Source organism: Hirundo rustica, chromosome 5, assembly GCF_015227805.2.
Source record: "Hirundo rustica isolate bHirRus1 chromosome 5, bHirRus1.pri.v3, whole genome shotgun sequence".
NCBI classification, from domain to species: Eukaryota; Metazoa; Chordata; class Aves; order Passeriformes; family Hirundinidae; genus Hirundo; species Hirundo rustica.
In genome coordinates, this window is record NC_053454.1 from 56,752,439 (window position 1) to 56,774,210 (window position 21,772).

The 21,772-nt window shown below is 41.2% G+C and overlaps 1 protein-coding gene across 1 annotated transcript in view; it reads left to right on the forward strand.

The window, feature by feature from the left end:
- Positions 1-19,953, forward strand: part of PTPN13 (protein tyrosine phosphatase non-receptor type 13) — a 111,061-nt gene extending 91,108 nt beyond the window's left edge. Inside the window, exons 27-48 of the mRNA XM_040063863.2 lie at positions 412-497; positions 1,034-1,196; positions 2,083-2,297; positions 2,379-2,477; positions 4,062-4,393; positions 4,590-4,764; positions 6,045-6,203; positions 6,428-6,599; positions 6,703-6,913; positions 7,965-8,035; positions 8,692-8,753; positions 9,426-9,582; positions 9,911-10,087; positions 11,214-11,293; positions 12,477-12,532; positions 13,596-13,699; positions 14,793-14,941; positions 15,513-15,603; positions 16,256-16,593; positions 17,125-17,340; positions 18,091-18,153; positions 19,130-19,953. Coding sequence (XP_039919797.1) covers positions 412-497; positions 1,034-1,196; positions 2,083-2,297; positions 2,379-2,477; positions 4,062-4,393; positions 4,590-4,764; positions 6,045-6,203; positions 6,428-6,599; positions 6,703-6,913; positions 7,965-8,035; positions 8,692-8,753; positions 9,426-9,582; positions 9,911-10,087; positions 11,214-11,293; positions 12,477-12,532; positions 13,596-13,699; positions 14,793-14,941; positions 15,513-15,603; positions 16,256-16,593; positions 17,125-17,340; positions 18,091-18,153; positions 19,130-19,210 — 3,257 coding nt within the window. The 3' untranslated portion in view covers positions 19,211-19,953. The remainder of the gene's footprint in view (positions 1-411; positions 498-1,033; positions 1,197-2,082; positions 2,298-2,378; positions 2,478-4,061; positions 4,394-4,589; positions 4,765-6,044; positions 6,204-6,427; positions 6,600-6,702; positions 6,914-7,964; positions 8,036-8,691; positions 8,754-9,425; positions 9,583-9,910; positions 10,088-11,213; positions 11,294-12,476; positions 12,533-13,595; positions 13,700-14,792; positions 14,942-15,512; positions 15,604-16,255; positions 16,594-17,124; positions 17,341-18,090; positions 18,154-19,129) is intronic.
- The last annotated feature ends 1,819 nt before the right edge of the window (positions 19,954-21,772 follow it).

Sequence of the window (21,772 nt, forward strand, 5' to 3'; positions counted from 1 at the left end):
TGTGTTATTTGTGGCCTTCTTGCTTGGCACGGCTGGCAACTCAGTACAGAAAATGCTGCAATTGTTATGGCTCTTCTTGTTAGTAAGCCAGGCCACATTCTTCACTAAAGTGAGCATTCCCACTGTGGACTAAGATTTGTTTCAAATAAAGAGTCTGAACTTGGTGGCAGGCTGTCACTCTGATGGTTAACACTAGTTTTGACATGGGATTATCCCACAGAATCATTAGACTGGAAAAGAACTTTGATTTGAACCATATAGTTTATTTGAAAAGTTCTCTTCTTGGCTCAGAACATGGAGGGGAGGGAGAGTTTCCTTAAATAACTGTCCTTGTTAGCTTGAAGGTTTCTGTGCATCATAGGTGTTTTATAGGTGAGGCTCTGCCTACTTTTTCTTAAATTATTAATGCAGGTGACCGCGTGCTCTCTGTCAATGGGATTAGTTTGGAAGGAGCTACCCATAAGCAAGCTGTGGAAACACTGAGAAACACGGGCCAGGTGAGTGGCTGCTGGTTCTGCTCCTGTCTGTGGTAACCCAGTTCTCTGTGAGTGAAAAGAGGTAAAGGAACCTCAAGACTGGAATTCTCCCCTGTGCTGTCGTGGTTACTTTAGGTTTGCTTTCTTAGACTACTTGGCTTCCTGGCACACCCAAAAATAGCTAGTGAGTGTACACATTCAGAACTGCTGAGGACTATTGTTTGTGTTCACTATATAAAATGTTTTAACTAAATTCCCTATACAAATGTGCAAGTGACACTATCTTTGGCACCTCTTAACACCCTCACTACTTTATAGGAGGAAAACCCTTTCTTGTTGGCAAGTATCTTGCAAATCCATTTGTGTATTTTGGAGGCTATCGTTTAACAGCCCTTAAAAATAAGGAATAATTGGAGGATATATATGGAGAGGGGAGTGTCTATAACACTGCTGCTGTAGAAGTCTGGAACCTGAAAAATTAGAAGGAAACACCTACTCCGGACTGTGCTATCTCTGTGACTGTTACCAGTTAACTGGAGAATGTTTCATCTCTTTAGGTGGTGCACCTGCTCTTGGAAAAAGGTCAGCTTTCAGGAGCCAAGGCTCACGCTCCAGTGACACCACAGTGCACGCTCCCAAATCAGGTGGGGCAGTGTGAGCCTCAGGAGAAACCAGCAACAGAATCCTCAAATGCCAAAGATTACAGCTTTGTCACTACAGGTCAGGTCACACAGAGCAATTGTCTTAACTGTCAAAACATCCTGTAGTTTCATAATATTTTCTTTACTTGAGATAGGAAGGGAGCAGGTAAGAATCTATACCAAGCCCTCGCACGTAACACAGTCTCTTTTTGTGCTGTTGTGGGTTTTTTTATGACTTCCTTTCACATCTTTGTTACTTTTTTGTCTTCCATTTTTTAGCTTCTTTGTTTGCTCCCTCACACTTTCATGTTGTTTCCCAGTTTCACCATCCTTAGATGCCAAGGCTGTAGCAAGGTTGGAGTAAAGGGGGTGCTGCTCTATCTGGTGCTGCTAAGGGGTGCCAAGGGGAATTTAAATCTTTATATATAAATGAGTGCTTCTGTGGGTCCTGCAGTTCCTGTCTTAGAAGACATCAAGGGCTAGATGAAGAGAGAAGGATTTGTTGACGTAATTCAGCCTCTCTTGCTGGTGACTCATGCAAGTGAAGGGAAGCCTACCCAGAGGGCAGAACCGCTGCAGATCCTTTGGGTTTTCTTGCATGGGATCTGTCCTGTCTGCCAGGAACTCCAGTTGCTGCTCTCGCTAATGCCTGATCAGTGGCTGGAAAGGGTGTGTCACTGTGCTTTAAAAGGTTCCTTGATGGACTTCCTAGGGAATAATCCTTTGGAGACACTCTGCCTTTCTGCATATTGATGCTGTCAGGCCAAGCAAGCGGACTGAGAAGTCATGATTAGCTTTTTTGTCCTCTTTACCCTGGAGGGATCTTTTGGGTAACACTTCTGTTCAAATCAGTGGAAGAAACATGTGAGGGGGAGATTACACAGTCATGTTTGGAATAAGAGCACCAGACACTCTTTCCATGGCCGTGTGCTCTGGGAAATAATAAGTCAGTGTTTCTTTTACAGAGAACACATTTGAGGTAAAACTCTTGAAGAACAGCTCAGGCCTCGGGTTCAGTTTCTGCCGTGAGGATAACCTGAGCCCAGAGCAGCTGGGATCAACGATTGTGAGGGTGAAGAAGCTCTTCCCTGGGCAGCCGGCTGCGGAGAGCGGGCAGATAGAGATCGGGGACGTCATTCTGAAAGTGAACGGGGCGTCGCTGAAGGGTTTGTCCCAGCAGGTTTGTACCTTGAGCAGGGAAACTCGTTCTGCGGTAGTCCTGCCAGGCTGCATCTGACACTGAATCCCTCTGTGGCCATAGGAAGTCATCTCTGCTCTGAGGGGAACGTCTCCAGAGGTCTCTCTTCTCCTTTGCCGGCCACCGTCTGGAATATTACCAGACATCGATCCTTCATTGCTGGTAAGGTGTCTGGCATGTGATGTTTTTAACGCTATTTGCTAGTTAAGGGTCATTTATTCAATCGGGTGGGTGGGTGGGTTGTTAAATGCAAGATGCAGATGGAATAATGGGGAGAGTGCTCACAGCGGTGTGGTTCTTGGAATGAATCCCTTAGGAGTGTGCTGTTTTGTGTGAATGTTAAAGGAATGTATGGCTTCAAAAGCATTTTTTGACCTAAGACATGAGAAACAGCTTTAACACAGTGTTTCTGGGGCAGAGGTTTCTTTGCAGACCCATGTTTTGAAGCTGATATCAGATAGAAATTGGATATGTTTTTCTCTGTGAATGACATTCTGCAAAACACCGATTTGGTGTTGATGTATGTAAAAAGAGGGAAAAGGTGGTCATATTTGCCTTCTGGAAATTAGAGGTGTCCAAAAGAATATTTTCAAAATGCTCCAGTAAATAAATTGAAAGAGCAGAAGGCCATTTTAAGATACTTGAAGAAGTGGGAGTGAAATGTGTTTCAGCAAAAGAGAGTGTAGAGGACAAATTGCCTGAAAGTTAGGCTTTCCATAGTACAGGAAAGTATAAAACTAACGGAGACAGGTCTTCAATTGAAGTTCCCCAGGGAATTCATCACAGCTCTAGGCCTGCCAGAGTTCAAGAAGCATTTGGGCATGGCTCTCAGGCACAAGGTGTGATTCCTGAGTCTGTCCTGTGCAGGGCCAGGAATTGGACTTCGATGATCCTTGTGGGTCTTTTCCAATCTCAGGATGTTCTGATTCTGTGATTCTGAGTTACTTTAACATTATTTCCAAACAATAAAATCATTCAAGTCTGATGAGAGAAGTTTAAATGTACAAATACAAATTTAAGCGAAGTTAGGATTGGAGTGAGAGATAAGCAACTGAGCAAACTAATAATACAGATAACTACCCCTGTAATAGTCCTGTTTGTAATGTGGAATAACAGGAACTTTATTAAAACTTTATAGAACTTTAATAAGAACTTAAATAAAACAGTGCATATATTAAAAGAAGACAAAAATCAATTATTTTTCTTTACATTATCACAGATCGATATGTTCATGTACACAAGAATCTGGCCATGAAAGCATAAATGAAGCTGTTAAACCTCTCCTGTCTGCTATGGTTAACAGTCACCATTTGGCATAAATTATCCTAGTTTTTGTAGTCTGTTATTGTTGCTTTTTGGTTGACAGCTTCTCTGTTTCCCTCTTCTGTGAGATTGGTTTGACTTCAGAAGCTCTGTGAGCCTCAGCTTCTGTTTGGAAGGGATTTCATGGTAGTTGCACAGGAGACTGCTGGGCGTAGTTTAAAAGCATCTGTCAGTAGCCTTTCGGAAGCTAAAATATTTTTGTTTGCCTTAGAGGAATTTAAAGGTTTTTAGCAGCATAAGTTTCAAAGTTTTGCACGCTTTGTCTCAGCCAAGTTGCTTTGAACTTTTTGAAACAGTGATGAGTTTCCACAGTTCAGTCAGTAGCCACTGACTCCTTGGTTTTGGGAATTTAGTGCAGTCTTTGAAACTTTCTTTTGTCATCAGAACTGGATTATGACGAATGAAATGCTTTTGCTCTTGTAGACCCCCATCCATTCGCCCCACCAAGTTTTTCCAGAGGTCAGCAGAGAAGTTTCTGGTCCATCAAATGGAGGACAAGGTGACAGCTCAGATGAAAACGAAACTACTGATCTGAGCAAGAAAAGGCTAAAATCTCCCTCCAGAAGAGACAGCTACAGTGACAGCAGTAGAAGTGGTGATGAGGAGGGGATGGGGTCAGCAGCACAGGTGGGCCTTGGCTGGAGTTCTGCGCTGTACCACAGCTCAGGTGAAGCTGAGGCACGTCAGAAGGACGCTGTTCGCACCATCCTGTATCCTGATCAAGAGACTCCCAGCAAGGCAGAGCTTGAGGACAGGTATGCTGCTGATAATGATCCTCATCATCCTGCAGAAATGTTTGTGGGAGTGGCTCATTGGACCTATTCATAAGAAGACTTTTTTTGTTTGCTTTTTAGATCTGCGTAAAGTCAATCTTGGCTCGTGTATTAATTTATGAGTGACAGCCACATTGTACTTATTCCTGTTTTTCTCTTTTTTCTGGTTTATCTGTAGTGATGTGCCTTTGGATTTGCCAGTGATCCCAACCTGTAGAACTGTACCTGATGTTACCACGTCCATGTTAATAAATGACTGTTACGCAACTCCTGTCTCTGAGCTGACTTCACACCTGGGAGAAATAGATTCATTACTCACCCAACTGGAAAAAAATGCTGAGGAATATGAGCCAGTAATACACTATTTCTGTCTTTCAAGAGCATAAATGTCCTGCTGTGGTTATTTCAGCCATGATTTTGGGAATGGATAGAAATTAGGCTCATTAATTTACTAATGGGATTGTTGTAGGTTATACTTGCACTAATCTGTGCACTTACATTGCCATTTGTAATCCATTAATGGCAGCTGCTCATACCAATGTCTGCAGGCATTTTCTGTGTGGGCTCTTGAAGAGCTGATACATTTCCCTCTGTATATGTGGAGGCACCCATGTATGTGGATGTATATATGTCCATTTCGTGGGTCATTTCATCCTGGAAACCTTGGCATTAAATATTTACCTACCTCTCAACCATGTACTCAGAGGAAGCTTAAATGGCAGATATCTTGCTTCTGCTCTTTTAGTTTTAGGTGGTTGTTCAGAGATCAGAGAATAAATTGAGGCATCAAGGGTGTCAGGAGACCCTGTTCTTTGCTGCATTTATGACTATCCCAAAGACTTCCTGCTCTGCTGCAAGATGGAGCCTGGTTTTGAGGCTCTTCTGAGAAAGCTTCTTGTCACCACAGAAATGCCTTGTGTATCAGAAGGGAATTCCATATCATCACATAATCTGTTCAAAGATTGAAAAAAAATTGAAATTGAATCTTGATACATCCAAGTTGTGATGGTCTTCCAGGTTACAAAGCTGTTCTAGCCAATACTCCATTTTGACAAGAAACGATACTTTTCTTGTCCCTTCTTCAGAGGTTTTCCTCCATCCTTCTTGGTGCTCTGTGATTTTTTTTTTTAATGCAAATAAGGTAGATCCATATTTTTCAAATCAAAATGCATGCAAATTAAAATGGGCAAAACATGTGCATGTGTTGAGTATCAAGATAAGCTCTATGGTGTTATGTCTCACTGTAGGAAAATACTTCCACTTATTTTGTTCTGAATAATTATGGGTGTGTTGAGGTATTTAAAAATGAAGTGCCTTTCTTCTATATGGCAACTAGATAAGGGTAAAAGAAGCTGTGAGTTTTGATGTGTGCCTTCAAGATTTTGTTTAATTCATAGACTTTTGGCCCCATGTTATTTCCATGCAAAACATTGTTTGGTTCTGCCTGAACTCATTAGAGATGCTTTTTGAAGCAGCTAAGCTGAGCCTGATAAGAAATATGTCTTGTTCCGGGCTTGTGTCCCACTTAAATCAGTAGGTAAATCAGTAGTCTGCTTCCAGCTGTTTTAAATTCAGTAAAAAGTTTGTATTTCTTCTCATTGCCTGTCTGTAAAGTGCTGTCTTGTCCCCCCAGGAAGTGGAGCTCCGAGTGACTCTGACAAAGTCAGAAAAGGGCAGTCTGGGTTTCACAGTGACCAAAGGTAACGACAGTGTTGGCTGCTACATTCATGACATTGTTCAGGATCCTGCCAAAAGCGATGGGAGACTGCGGCCTGGAGACCGACTCATAAAAGTGAGAGAATTCATGTTTTCATATGCAGGGATTGCATGAAAAGGACATCTTTGGGTCCAGAAAAAAAGTGAACTGTGTTGTAGGCCGAGTCAAATGTGGTTAAGGACAAAGGCGCCTCTGAGAAGCATGATCCGACCGCACTTGAGAGAGCAATAAATGCTTCCTCAGTAACGCTGTCTTGCTTGGACCTAACAAGGACACCTGTGTTGCTTTTGTTGTTGCAGGTTAATGACATTGATGTCACTAACATGAGCCATACTGATGCTGTCAGCTTTCTCCGAGCTGCCCCAAGGACTGTCAGATTAGTGCTGGGGCGTGTTCTGGAGTTACCAAAGATGCCAGTGTTGCCTCATTTGCTGCCTGACATTACCCTAATGTGCCATAAGGAGGAGCTAGGTAATACGGAATTAATCTGCTTTTTTGCCCTAAAGAAACCTCTTCTCCTTCCGTTGCAAAGAAACCTTGATGTTTGTTGTTCTCCCCTTGTTTCCCTGTGAAGGTTTGTCGTTATCAGGAGGCCATGACAGCCTTTATCAAGTTGTGTATATTAGTGACATTCTCCCCAGATCGGTTGCTGCCAGAGAGGAGAGTCTCCATGTACTAGATATTATCCATTACATTAATGGAGTAAGCACACAAGGAATGACTCTGAAAGAAGCCAAAAGAATGCTGGAAACATGCCTTCCAACAGTGGTGCTCAAAGCAACCAGGTGTGTTCTGGAAGCAAATGCTTCCCTGTACTTTTTGGTTTTCTTATGATTGTATGAGTATATGAGTAAAACCTGTTCCTGGTACGGCAGGAAATTCACCACATGTAACTGAGGACTGACTCCACAGAAAGGGTCTGTAAATTCACAGCTTTTGTGCTGCAGTGGAGCACAAGGGTACCTGGTACTTGCTGTGCTTTGTGCTTCTTGGGAGCGCAAGGCTGTGTCCAGCTATGAGCTACAAGTGTTCAGATAGACCCCCTGCAATCCAGGGGGAATTAGTCAGAAACCTGTGCTATGGCACTTGCACACTCGCAGGTCTGTGAGGATGGGTGGGATTCATCCTTCCAAGGATGTGGAAGGAGCTGGCAGGAGAGCTCACCAAGGCACTCTCTGTCAGTTGTCATTAGTCCTGGCTCACTGGGGAGCTCCCAGGTGACTGCAGGAGTACCAGTGTGACACCCATCTGCAAGAAAGGCTGGAAGGAGGATCCAGGGAAGTGCAGACCCCTCGGTGCTAGGGAAGGTTACAGAGCAGATCACCTCGAGTGTGACCCCACAGCATGTACAGGTGAAGGGGATCAGGCCCAGCCAGCAGGGGTTCAGGAAAGGCAGGTCCTGCCTGCCCCACCTGATCTACTTTAGTGACTGGGTTCCTCATCTGGTGGATGAGGGAAAGGCTGTGGGTGTGTCTGCTGGATTTAGTGTTGATACTGCCTCCCACAGCATTCTCCTGGAGAAGCTGGCAGCCCATGGCTTGGAGAGATGCTCTTCACTGGGTTAAAAACTGGCTGGAGTGAGAGAGTGATGGTGAATGGTGCTAGTGCAGTGTCCCCAAGGCTCAGTACTGGGGCAGGTTGAGTTCCATTCCTTTACTGATGATTTGGAAGAGGGGATTAGACGTATTCTCACTCCATTTGCAAATGACACCAAGTTGATTGGGAATGATTAACAGTTTTACCAGTAGAACTGCTTGCTTCAATATCTGATGGTTACTGTGATTTACTTTTTTTTTCTTTTTTAATAAATATACATATAACTATTTCTTTTCACAGAGATGGTCATGCAGTGTTCCCAAAATCCAGAAGCCCTGAGAACTCATGTCTATGGCAAATGAAATCTAATGGTAAGGTTTGTGGGCTTACTCATAGCAAATGAAAAGCACCTGTTTATAAGAATAAAGGAACTGATAAGGGCTGTAAGATATTCTCCTTGTCCAGCTTATTGTGACAAGCTCCAACAGGAGTTTGCTTGATCTTTCCTCTAAAACCTCCATGAAAAGAGATTCAGCAGTTGTGTCTTTGATGTCATTTCTTGCATACTTTAGAAATTCTCTCTAATATAGAGCAGAGGGGTTCCTTTGAAGAAGGACCCAGCTGTCAGATAATACTTATTAAAAAAAAAAAAATAGAAAGTAGTCAATGACAAGTGTTTGTGTGGTTGTATCTTGTACATTTTGAGGAAAAGGGAATCAACACTGTTCTCAAAGGTGCATGTTTCCACTGGAAGCTGTTAAACTATTTATCAACATTTCTTTTTGCTTTGAGTTGGTTATTTGTATTAATATTCATCCTTTCTGATCCCATTAAATAGAACATTCCAAAAGCCATTATATGAAGTGTAGTCATTCAGATAGAAGTTTGGCAATGCACAGAAACCAGGCAGAAATGCTACTCATGTTGTATCATAGTATTAAATACCTTACTTCTTTTATAAAAATAATTGATGGGGCTAATTTAATTTCAGATAAAAAGTTGTTGTTTTTTCCCCATTTTTGTTTAGGTTGTTCCTGTGGTGATCCCTGTGATAAAACAGAAAAGTCAACTGATGCTCACGGGCCAAAGGTAAATGCTCCTCTCCTGTGCCTGTTACCATTAACCAGAGAAAAAAATCTACTTCAAACACTTTTAAAACTAAATAAATGAATGAAAGAATCTGTTGATCAAAGTATACAAACCCACCATTATCAACTGACAAGAATAAGCAATGATCATAATAAATGTGCAAGTTTTTTAATTGATCTGCTCTTTCTTTGGCACTGCTTTGTTGAAAGACAAATTGTCTTTCAACAAAGAGAAGGATGCAAGGCTACCATCCAGAATACTCCATTCAGCCCACAGTTTCTGCAGATGCTTTCATATTATATTTTCTAGGTGGTTTCCTTTCTTTTTTTTCTCCTTAGTTTTTCCATAGAAATGCTGTGTTGTGGGACCAAAAGTACTGATGCTTGCATGCATTTTATAGGGGTTATAATAGTGTTAAATACTGCTGTGTGTCCTCTTGTAGAAGCTGCTGCTTCATCAGCATGTGGGTTTTTTTCTTAGTTGCTTTAATTTTTCTTTATTTGCTCTTGTTACGTGAAACTTCCCACCCAGCACCCAGGTATCTCAGACGATGATATGAATAGAGCTTTTTAAATTTGTTCCTGAGGAGAGATGAGAACTTTTTAGTGGTTGTTTTCTGCTTCAGCAAACTGCTAGGCTCTTTAAGATTTGTACTGTTCCTTGCTTTCTCAGGTCAATGGCAATGGCATCCTAGGACCCTCTCAGGGAAATACAGAAAGCAACATCCATCACACAAAAGCACTAATGAACCACTCTGGAGCAGAAGATGCACCTTCCCTTGGATTTACCAATCAGATGTCAGATTTTCCTAAACACATTGACAAATCAGGTAAGAGGAGGTGAGATGGGGACTGCATGGTTCTGTCTTTATTGTACCAGTGCAAGAGAATCATGGCATAGTTGAATATGCTGAAATAAGTAAATGCTAGGCTGGCAGTCACTTTTAGAAGCTCATTTCCAAGTCTTGTAGGAAAGACTTTATAGGAGTTAGTTGATGTTGAAAGTAGATCTATAGAAATTGGATTTTGTGTTAGAGAGAAATAAAGGAAGACCATGGTAACAGCTAGAAATAATGCCCTGTGTCTGCCCCTTTAAATGAGTTTTCCCAAACCATTCTATAGTGGGAAAACTTGTAATTTTGCACTATTTGTCTTCAGGAACAGAGGTTCCAGATGATGAGTACTATGATGAGGATGACCACAATGAAGTTGTCCAGTATCTGTTGGATGTTGTAGATGAGGAAGCCCAGAACCTCTTAAATCAGAATAATGCAACTTCAGAGGCACAGAGTCTTCTACATCTCAAGAAAGCTGCCTCAGAAAATCACCTGCCAGGTAACACCAGCCAATAAAAAACATCACTGACAGCAAAACACTCTGAAACAAGGTGCCAAGTAAGCAGTTGATTTGTCAAAAGGGAGAGTGGATTGATATTGATTTGATGTCTAAACTGGAAGTTTCCCACTTGAACACAGTTGCTGATTGTATTTCAGATGCAATGTAATAAGTTTGGTTCTGGTTTGAAAAATATGAATTTTGTTTTAAGTAATCTAAGAAAAATATTCCTATTCTAGAATTGTCTCTTGAGTGAAATTCCTATTCTTTAATTACCAGGTCCTGCAGTCCTGCTGGCATGCTGAAGCATTTCAGCATTTCATTGATTTCAGATTGCTCAGCTTAGAAATGTATTGAGATCTCTGAAACCTAGACAATTTACCAACCTGCTTTGTCTCTTTTAGAAAGACTGGCTTTTTTTAGTACCTCCTTCTGACTGGACACTTTTCTTTTCCTTCATTCCATCTCCTCAGTTTTACTTGTTATTAACTCAAATGTAGTGAGGAGTAGGATTTGCAGTTCGTTTGTGGTGTCGCACTATGTATGCATGCCCCAAAAATTCAGGCAAGATGCTTGCTACTTCTGTAGAAATTCCTTCTAAAACTCCAGATAAAACTTGCATAATTACAGTTATTTCAGGTCATGACTCAAGGTGATTGATTGGGTTATTGTAATTGGTCATTGCATTAGAAGTCAGGGATCACTGAGGTTCTGGCTGTGCCAGGTTCTCAGCTGAGGAGTATCATTGGAGCTTCAGTACTTTCAGTTTCCTGTAGGCTGACCTTTGTGACTGAAAATTAATTGAATCCATAGGATATCCACCCATGGCAGGGTGCTTCCATTACAGACAGATACAAGCCAGATTTTATCTGCCATGTGCTAATTACATTTTGTTAATACAAAGAGCGAGTAGAATCCTGGTTTGGACCTACTGCTGGTCTAAATCTGACTGAGTTGCAGAGAAACCACTGGGGAATGTGTTAAAAAGTGTTTCTTAATTATTCTGGCACCTGTATTCTCTGTCTACTGCCAGACAGGTGGAACAGGATTCACAACTGTGAGAGGGGGGCTCCTGGGCATTTTCTGGTGTGTTTATGCTTTATCCCCTGATTTTCCTCTTCACTAGAGATGAATGGAAGGGTGACAGAAGATAAGTCTGAGGACACAGACTGTGATGGGTCATCTTTACCTGAAGATTTTTCAGAGGTAGGATGGCAAGAAGCTGGCAGATGCTCTTTCAATTTTTTTTCCTTATTGGCATAGAACTGGTGGAAATAATATTACATATCCTTTAAATGAGAACATCGCTGTAGGTAGCAGCTTTAAATGGTGTAGAAACATTTATTTTTAAATAGCATATGATTATCATAGATTACCTATACGAGGACAAAACATATAGTTATTTTTACACTATCACATGAAGTTCATCAGCTTATTTTTTTTCAAAAAGAGTGGTTATAAACTACTTTGTCAATGCAACTTCAGCTTTTCAATCTAAAAGATTTCAGTGATTCCTGCTCAAAGAAGGGAAGCAATCACAGTAAAAATGAATGCTATGTAGACTTTACTGTCCAAAATGTGGATTTGGAATTCCTTCTCCTGTTTTTTTCTAGGTTAAGTTCATTAGCCCAAATAACTTCTATATGTGGTATACTCTGTGTTATTGTGTGTCCTGTTTTACATCAATCACTGGATGTCTGGGGTTTGTCTCTTGTTTCAAATCAGCAGAACTCAGTCTTTCCAGTGCATCCTGGCTCTTGCAGCTTTCTGTCCAGTTAGTAGAGCTGAAAATCAAATCAGGAATCTGGCTCTGTGTCAATGTGCTCGAGGGAGAGCCACACTGCTGGTATGGCAGTGGAAAAAATGTTTAATGATTTTGTAGAGCTTTTAATGAAAGAAGGATGGAGATGCCTTCCTCTGTGCTGGATTCTCATAGTCTGCTGAGGAGGGTGTGAGTAGGAATGTGTGTCATTTAGAGGCAGTGCCCCGTTATGTTACACATCCACTGTATAGGAACTGTGGCTTGGCAGTTCTGAGGCAAAAGTTTTCACTATCAGGCTTACCTCATAAAGGGTTTTTAAGTGTTAGAAACAAATAAAGCCAACTGGGGAACACTTAGGTGACTCTACTGCTGCTGTGAGTCAGGAATGATTTTAATATAGCTTTTTGGCCTTGTTACAGTGGAGTATCTTTCCGAGTGCTCAGTGTTCTTGTCCTCTGTTATTTTGGGTTAATGAGATGTCTAAAAGAGGAAAGTCTTCCATTATGTGCTGCTTTGAACTTAGTACCCTTCAGAAATAATCCCTGTAATTGTTAATTGTTTAAAATTTGCAGTATGTGAATGTTGCAATTATGTATTTTAATGTGTTTGAAATACTACTTCTTCTAGCCAACACATGTAAATGGTTGTGAAGACTATTGTGAAGTAAAAGCTGTGCCAGAAAGGTAAGATTTCTTTTCTAGTGTTGCTTGAAAGTAAACCTGTGAAATCTGGAAGTAGGAAGTGTAATAGTTTGGAATGAGAGGAAAACAACAACAAAAAGCCAAGAAACCATCCCCAAAACAAACCCAATAAAATACCTGCGCGATGTCTTATTGAAGTGTTCTCTTGGTCTGTTCCTTACTTAAAAATTTGTGATTTCCCTGAATACTAATCAGCTTTATGTGGTTTACTATGCCCTACTTTTACTTGTTCCTTTGATCACTAGCGAGTAACTGGACTGTGTTCAGATGTCTCCAAATAACATAATTTGCAGCGTGTTAGCAACTTGGTGCTTGGATGTGAAGAAAACGTTCAAACAATGCCGTCTTCAGTTCAAAAGCTTCATTAGTGTTACATCTTGTGGTTTTAGACCACTGCAACTCAAATTGTTCCTCAGCTCCATCAGCTCCCTTTTGGATGTCTGGGGCTTACTATTTTTTCAATGGAGCACAAAGCATATGCCTGACCAAGTTACTAGCTAGCTGTCCCTTTGAGCCACTTTGAACTTTAGATGTTCCCAAGGTTGTTTTTCTTAGTGAGATAATTTTAGTCAAAGTGAAATTTCAGTGAAAATGTATATGCTTTTATGTTGTTATTATGACCTAAAATACTTCATACATTCGTCAGTATCGTCAACAAAGCTAGAAAACTTGCAATTGAAAATAGATACTCAATTGTATGAGGGGTACAAATTTGCAATTGGATGCTATTTAATTGCTTAGCCTTTGAAAAATAATTGCGGTGTTATTACTAGATTTGCATACTTCTGGCTCTTTTTTTCCACTGTTAACTTTTTCAGATCCCCTTTGGGGATGTAAAAAAAAAAAAAAAAAAAAAAAAAAGTGGGGGTGAGGGATGGGAAGGTCACAAAAGTTTTTGAGATCACTGGTAGGGGGTCCAGTCCAGAAATAATTGTAACTATTAATTACTTTCTGGTGGGGTTTGTTGTTTTGGGTTTTCTTGCTAGGTTGCAAATGTGTTGGTTCCAGGTGTTCTTTCTTACTTCCATACCTTGTCCTCCTACAGAACCCCTCCAGAGCCTTCCTTGAGCCAGGCAGACGAGGAGGAAATCACGTGGGGAAGCGATGAGCTGCCGATTGAATCGGTCAGCCAGGAACGTGTCAGTAAAGGCAAGGACATTTAACATAATCAGTGGAGCGCTTCAGGGTCACATTAAATAGACAGAAGTGAATTTTGAGATGTCCTGGATATGTTTTGAGGGTGTCATGGCAGGTGTGAGGGGGATTCTAACAGCTCAGCAATGCACTGGGATGGATTTTCACATCTTTGTGTGGTAAGTGTGTGATAGTTAATAGGAACAAGTATTGGCAACATTGTGTCTGTAGCTGTAGAAGAGCTGGGACCAGCTGAGATACTTCCTCAGTATCTGTCTCGCAAAAGCTGTAACAATAAATATATGTTTGACTGTGATTAAATTGATATATCGTGCTTCCCATACCAGCTCAGATTAGGAACTACTTTCACCTGGGCTGTCATTCTTCCAGTGCTGCTCAACGTGGCAGAGTGGAACTCTGTGCAGTTTGATGTGTTTAGCAGAATTTAGTCTTCACTTTTTTTGAGCTAGCATTAGAAATGTCAGCTCCTGAAGTTCATATGGAGCAGTCCTTTGCACTAATTAAAAGAAAAAAGGATAGTCCATGTGATTCTTCAAACTGAGTCAGTAGATTTAGGACACTTCTAGTTGCAATACCAGAGAGATTCTAGGTTTATGAATTTTGTTGTGCTTCAGAGAAGTACTGAAGGCCAAACGGAAGGCAAGCTGATTGGGGAAAAAAGTGTCCTTCCAAGTGATAATTGTAAGATGTGCTATATACATGTTGAGTATTAGTGCTAAAAACAAGTCACAGACTGTAAAGTGGAGAGTTCTGAATTCATCCCTGTGTGTATCCATCCATTTTTGTAGGTTGTTTTGTGAAGAACTTACATTCAAAATGTACTTGAAATTCGTTTCAATGTATTTATTGGAAGTTCAGGAAAATACTCCCTTTAGCTTTCATCAGGGCTGATTTTTGTGTCTTATTGGTTTTGCTCGTTAATTTGGTTTTGCCTCTCAGACTGAGAGGAGAGCTGTGTGTTTTGTCTGGTGTATGGGGGCATTCAAGAGAAAACAGGTAGTGCAGTGGTGGACAGCAATGTGCAAATCCAACTGTGAGCTACAGCTTAGTTTTCCCTGGTTTTATTTATATTTATATCTTCTGCTAGATTTCCCCCTAGTGACAAATGAAGAGATCTCTGCACTCCCTACTGTGAATGTGCTCCCTGGAGGCAAATATTCAGGAGCCAAATTGAAGTCAGTGATCAGGATGTTGCGTGGATTGCTGGAACAGGGAGTCCCTTCTAAAGAGATTGAAGTGAGTAACTATTTGTCCTTTAAAGTCCCAGTATGAAACAAAAATAGAATGGCTGGATCATCGCTGCCTTGAATACCACAGCTCTTTAATTGGAAGCTCAAAAGAGATGAAAAGACTTAACATCAAAGATTTCTCTCCCTTCTCCCACAAGCTGCTGAGCGATGAGATCAGTCTGAATTCAGTTCATAAGTGTTTTTACATAGTTCTTGCTTCTGGTAAATTACCAAGTGAATACAATGTAAGCAGGCATAGACAAAGGCTGTGAAGTCCAGCTGCTCAGTGTGAAACCAGTCTTTCCAAAGCCTTAAGTTAGCCACATTGCATGATCTCTTTTTTGAGATAAAATATTTACTGGATACTAGGTGGGGTTTGTGGTGGTTTGTTTGTTTTTTGTTAATTCCATTTTCTTGGCTGTGTAAAAGATTACTTCTTCTGACTGCATTATTTTGCATATCCACATTTGGATTTGATATTTAATTATTCTATTCGTTAATGACATGATAACATAACCACTCTTACTATTATTACCAATCAGTGCTTTATTAATGCACATGTAATTGCTTCTTTACAGAACCTTCAGGAGTTAAAACCTCTGGATCAGTGTTTGATTGGACAAGCAAAGGAGAACAGGAGAAAGAACAGATACAAAAACATACTTCCTTGTAAGTCCAAACTCATTTGAAAGTCACAGTTGATATTCTGTCACCACCTGTATGCTGGGATGGATTGGATCAGAGGTGGCATGATTTGATTCTTAATCCTAGTAAGGATGAAAATAAGGCAAGCATTTATAAAGCAGTTTAATATCAGTGAAAAATATACTGCTCTGCTGTGGTAGGTAGGGATGGATGTTCACAGACTTTTCAGTTGTTTCAACAGATCCTGTGTCTTAAATGATGTATACATCAGACCAGATTTTTTTCAGTTTTACCCATGCAGAACTGGAAAACCAGACATGTGTACTATTGTCAGTAAATTTCTGCTTGATAGGTGTTGAGAATAAGAACTGACAGAGGTTAGTTCTATGTGAGAAAAACTCAACCTCTGTTTTTCAGAGTTGCTGCAGTTCAAATTGTTTATCCCACCTGTCTGCTGATTTATATTTCTCCTGCAGACATCTTTTTCTTTATTGAAAGTACTGATAAGTGCCCTGAATTACGTATTTAAGTGATTTATTTCTTTTAAAGCAAGCTCTGGAAGCAGCTTATCTGGAGATAAGTGCTGTGTGAGTGTGTAAGGCTCAACACCTATGTTGTGTGATGTTGATGAAGTGCACACCTAACATGAGGTCTTTCTGTTGTGTGGGGGTGACAGATGACACCACCAGAGTCCCTCTCGGGCTTGAAGGTGGATACATCAATGCCAGCTTCATTCGCATGCCCGTGGGGAACGAGGAGTTCGTTTACATTGCCTGCCAAGGACCTCTTCCTACTACTGTAGCAGATTTCTGGCAAATGGTTTGGGAGCAAAACTGTACTGTGATTGCCATGATGACTCAGGAGGTCGAGGGAGAAAAGATAAAGTGTCAGCGTTACTGGCCAGATGTGCTCAATAAAACCACCATGATCAATGACAGACTACGCCTTGCCCTTGTGAGGCTGCAGCAGCTGAAGGGCTTCATCATCAGAGTGCTGGAGCTTGAAGAGATTCAGGTGAGTGAATATAATTCTGCTTGCTTAGTTTTTTCTGAGTGTTGCCATATTTATCCTTGTACTTCTGGCTTGCCTGCTTTCACTTGCATTGTCTACATCAAGGGGCAACCCAAGGAGCAACTTCTTCTCTTTGCCCTGTGATCTTCACTGGGCAGCTGTTCCTTGTTGCAGCTTGTGCTGCTCTGTGACCTTTACAGGAGAAAGCATTTCGGCCAGGCTACGATTTCATTACACTAATGAGACTACAAATTTTGGCTCCCAGTGGCCACAGAAACATATGTAGGGATATGGAAATTCACTAATAATTCAGCATGGCTGGTTGACTCCTCTGTGTGATCAGCTCAGTCTGCACAGTGAACCTTACACTTTTAATTACTTACTAGTTATTTCCAGTTTAGCTCTTATTGTATTGAATTACAAACCACCTCCACTGGGCAAATCCCTCCGTTCTGAAACTTCTCTTTGGGAGCTCAGTTTCTTTCTTTTTCTTCTTCCTACATGCCAAATGGTGGTGTTGTTTTTGAACCTCAGACGGGCGAAGTGCGGCACATTTCCCACCTGAACTTCATTGCCTGGCCTGACCACGACACGCCCTCCCAGCCGGACGATCTGCTCACCTTCATCTCCTACATGCGGCACGTCCACAAGTCGGGACCCATCGTCACCCACTGCAGCGCAGGCATCGGGAGGTCGGGCACCCTCATCTGCATAGATGTGGTCCTGGGGCTGATCAGCAGAGACCTGGATGTGAGTATCCCGGGGGATGGGCTCAGTGGGGCTTCTGACAGGAAATCTGTGCCACTGAATCCACGCAGCCTTTTAAAGAGTGTGCCATGCTGGTACAAGACCATGTTTATTTGTTGGTGATCTCAGATGGAGAGAGCTCGAACATCCAGTGGCTCTTGGGTTAGCAGCCTCAGCAACCAGGTGCCCCTTGAAGTATGCTGCAAGGACATCTTCTACCATAGAGGACTTCTGGCACATGGCATGGGAAAATAGGTGTAGCCATGATGGCTTGGGCGATTGGTGGAAGGGGTGTGTAAATCAACTTTTCCAGCGCAGACAGAGATTGCTTTCTAAGGTGATCCACAGGAGGGTGCTAGCTTCCTTATGTTTATGTCCTTCAGCAGCCTGGGGTAGCAAAACTGTGATGAATTTTAAAGGAAGGTGAGCTATGTCCTGCTTAGCACAGTGGAGTTTCTAAGCACCCTCTGAATGTCTAAAACTCTCTTTTCTGCATGTTTAGCTTAGAGTAAGTGAGAAGGCCTGTGTACAGAAGGAACACAAGAGGAGGGGGGAGTGTCTGATGTAGGGCCACATCCAGATCGCCCAGAGACAGCACATGCTGGTTATCTACCAGACAAGCACAGACTATAGTGAATTTTTTTTTTTGCTACTAATGTACATAATTCTGTTCCCTGGTTTGATGCTGGGGATGTTTCTTTGTTCTGCTTGTCTGTCTTTTTTGAATGCTTAACTTGCTGTTTGTTTTGGTAGTTCGACATCTCGGACCTGGTGCGCACGATGCGTCTGCAGAGACATGGAATGGTTCAGACAGAGGTGAGTCTGGATTCCCCAGGCATTCACTGAACTATCTGAAGCGCCAGAGAACTTCATTATGCACACAGCAATTGGTTTTTTGCACTGTAATGTGACATTTGTGTCACAAGAATTAAATCAGATGAGTAGCAGGATGTATTTAACATTTATTAACACAAGCCGTTTTTAACATGCTGTATTGTTTTGAACTGTGTTTAAAAAAATTGTGAGTTTTCATCTTCAAAAGTACGTGTTTATAAAGGAAGTCAGCTAAGCTTTTTTGGCTTAAAGTTGCATTATAAACTGAAGAGAAGGCCTAAGTGTAGCTGCTGTGAATCACTGATGCTATCAGAGATGTCCTGAGATGTCCTTTGGGAAGATATTCAGCCAGAAGTTCAATCTTTTAGGAATAATCTGGATCTAGAGCTAATTAATTTTAGAGATGGTCGTCACAAGGTCTTGTTAAAATCTGCACTCTTTCTTTGAATGGGAAGGAATTGTGAAGTCATAGTTAAAAAAACCCTTGAAATCAAACCACTGAAATGTCAGCCCCATGCCCACCCCACAACCCAAAACATGTATCAGCCCCCACACCTCCATCACTGAGATTCAGGTAAGAAGTTGTACAGTCCTCTGATTTCTCTTTTGGTTGGCATTGATGGAAGTCCTTGAAATTCACTTGCTGTCTTCATTTCTACTTACGTAATGTGCCTAATCTTCTTCAAGTGGTTTTGGTGTGAAAGGAGGATAAATGTCCCAAATGAAATATATGTCTGTATTCGCTTTAAGATGAGGTTGTGTATTTTTCCACTGTGGCCTTTTTTGGGGGGCTTATTGTTGTTTGGGGTCTTTTGTTTTCTTTGGGATTTGGTAGTGGTGGTTTTCTTATTTAATAATATAATTAGTATTGGAAGTGCTGTGCAACTGTGAAGTGCAAGTGAGAGCACTTAGGTGGTGCAGGCATTTCTCACGTTCTGTAATTTCTTTTTTCTTGCAGGATCAGTACATTTTCTGCTATCAAGTCGTCCTTTATGTCCTGAACTATCTCCAGCACGAAGAACAACAGAGAGACAAATAAAATACTGAAGCAGAAGTGCATTTAAAATAAGGAAGCCAGGAGGTTGTGAGGCTCTGGAGCATTTTATTTGTCCTGCCAATACGTTTCTAATCCCTTTCTTCAGTTGCTGTCCAATGTCTTTTCTATAAAGTCTCTCCATCGTTCCAGATAAGGTATATAGTTCTAAGGGAAAGGGATAGCTCACATAATACCACTATAATCTTCAGCCCCATGGATGCACATGTCAGATGTTTGTATAACAATATTTAATAAAGCTGCATTTTTTTTGCAGCTTCCTTAATATGTCATAAAATACTGAAAGAAAAATATTTTAATTTAAAAAGAGAAGTGAAGAAGAAGAAAAAAGTAATCCTATACTACTACCTGCAATTCTGCAGCTGTTTGGGGGTATTTGTTTCTTACAGGGTTGGGAAGTGGGAGGGATGAAGCAGTATTTTTATCCTGGCAAACTTTATTACAAAGAGTAGTAAAATGTCTCTTTGGAAAGCTTGTTCATGGCACAGATTTTTTGCCCTTCTAGTACAAGTACAGCTATTTTATAGAGGGTATCTTGAAATCAGCATTTAAGCTTTAAGAGATGCCTGTTAGCATAAGGATAGTCGTGAATGTTAACTGTATCAGAGATAATAATTTTTACTTCATAGAATTTCATGTACATATTTATATACTTTTACACAAAAAAAGACTGAATTATTGGGTGTCTAACTTCATAATTGATTAGGCATCTCTACTCTGTAAATAAAAATATACCTAATGTACACTGATCACAGTGGGTCTGGGTATTTTTGTGTCCTTGTAACTGGTTTTTCTTGGCCTGCCATGGCATAATTCCTTGTGGTTGCTGCCCTTAAGACATAAGGGCTGTGCACATTGTAAGTTTTCAGTGTCCTTCTGTTCTTCAGTATCTCTTTGAAAAGCCTGGCAGAACTGTGGGCTCCTTTCTGGAGAGTTTCCCCACTGTGGTGAGAAGGAAGAGTTTATTTTCCCTCCCTCCTAGTTTTTCAGCGCAGCTGGGCATTGAGACTGTATCGCTTTTTGGGGGGGTGTGTTTGTACTGCACTGCAGTGATCTGACAACAATGTAACCTACTCTGCTTATGGCAACCAGGTTTGAGGTTGGAGGTGAGAGACCAGATCCTGTGTGGCTCAGTGGTTTAGTGATACTGCAAACAGTCAAAACTGTTCTGATAGAAAAATTTCATTTTAAGCTCTGTGGGAGCCCTGGATGGTGAATAAATGCTATCAGCCTCGAGTGGTCATTCTAGGGCTTGGGCGATATTCCTGCCCCAGCAATCCTTGGCAGAACTGAAGCTTTTGACACAGGGAGGGTTTGAGAGTGCTAATTTAACAGCATTTTGCATTGAAATGGTGGAATTAAAGTTCAGAGGTTGGTTATCATTCAAGCTTTTGACTCTTCAAAATAGTAGCCCACGGTGTTCCAGCGTCCCAAACCTGAGGCAATCGCTGCCTTGCAATAGCATGACTTAAAAAAGGAAAAGAGCCTTTTTCACTTGTCAGTAATACTGTGTGTTTTAGTCCCTCCAGCATAACAGCAAAATTGTGCATTTTTCAAAGCAGCATAGTTGGAAGAAGGAAAATTAATTCTGTGTAAATAGAAGCAGAGGCATGATTAGCCATGTTGGCATTATACATACATGAAGGAGCTATAAATTGAAGACAGAAGATTTTCAGGACAACAGTTGTATACAGACAAAGTGAGTAAGTACAGCTAGTTAATACACTCTGCTGCTGCTTTAACATAGATACTGAGTTCAGAGCAATACTGAGTTTGGGCATGTCTGGGTTTTAGAAACAAAAAAAAAAGTGTTATGGTAACCAGACAGTACAGTTAAGGCAGTTAAATTCTTCTTTTGAATGTTTTCAGGTACATGCCAAGCAATGTAGAACCAGGAACAGGTTTTGTATAGGATGCTGCATGGAGCCAAGTACAGCACAAACAGTTTGCATCTCATTACAGCTTATGGAAAACACAAATCAGTGAGAGATTCCAGGTTTTGCTGCTTGTCCTCACAGATGATGATGATGACTCATGGTGGACTGTGTTACACTGAATTTTCTTTTAATGGTGGACACACAAAAAGCAGAGAATAACTAATTTGACCTAACCTCCCCTTCCTCAGAAAAAGGACAAACACACAAACACGCAAAGAAAAAAAGCAGAGATATGCACCAAAAAAAAGCACATGCACGCACACAAAGCGTTCAGGTGTTCCTGAGAAATCATGCATGTATGGTAAAAGGTGGCACTGGCCTCTTTGGAGAAGTGCTCTGAATTTCTTTGGGTTTTTGTCTCAATGCTGAGGAATAGAATATCGAATAAAGATTGAATGCTCCCTAGTCTGACACTCGCTGAGGACACTGGAAGGCTGTCAGTTTTCTGGTAAGCAGGTGGAACTTCCCCTCTGTGACACCTCATGTGGTCAGTTTGGTTGAAACAGACTCCACAGCTCAAAACTCATTACAAAAAAATGGATGTGCTTATGCAGTGGGATGGCATAAACTTCATTTCTGTGGGAAATCTGATTGGAAATATGCACCAATG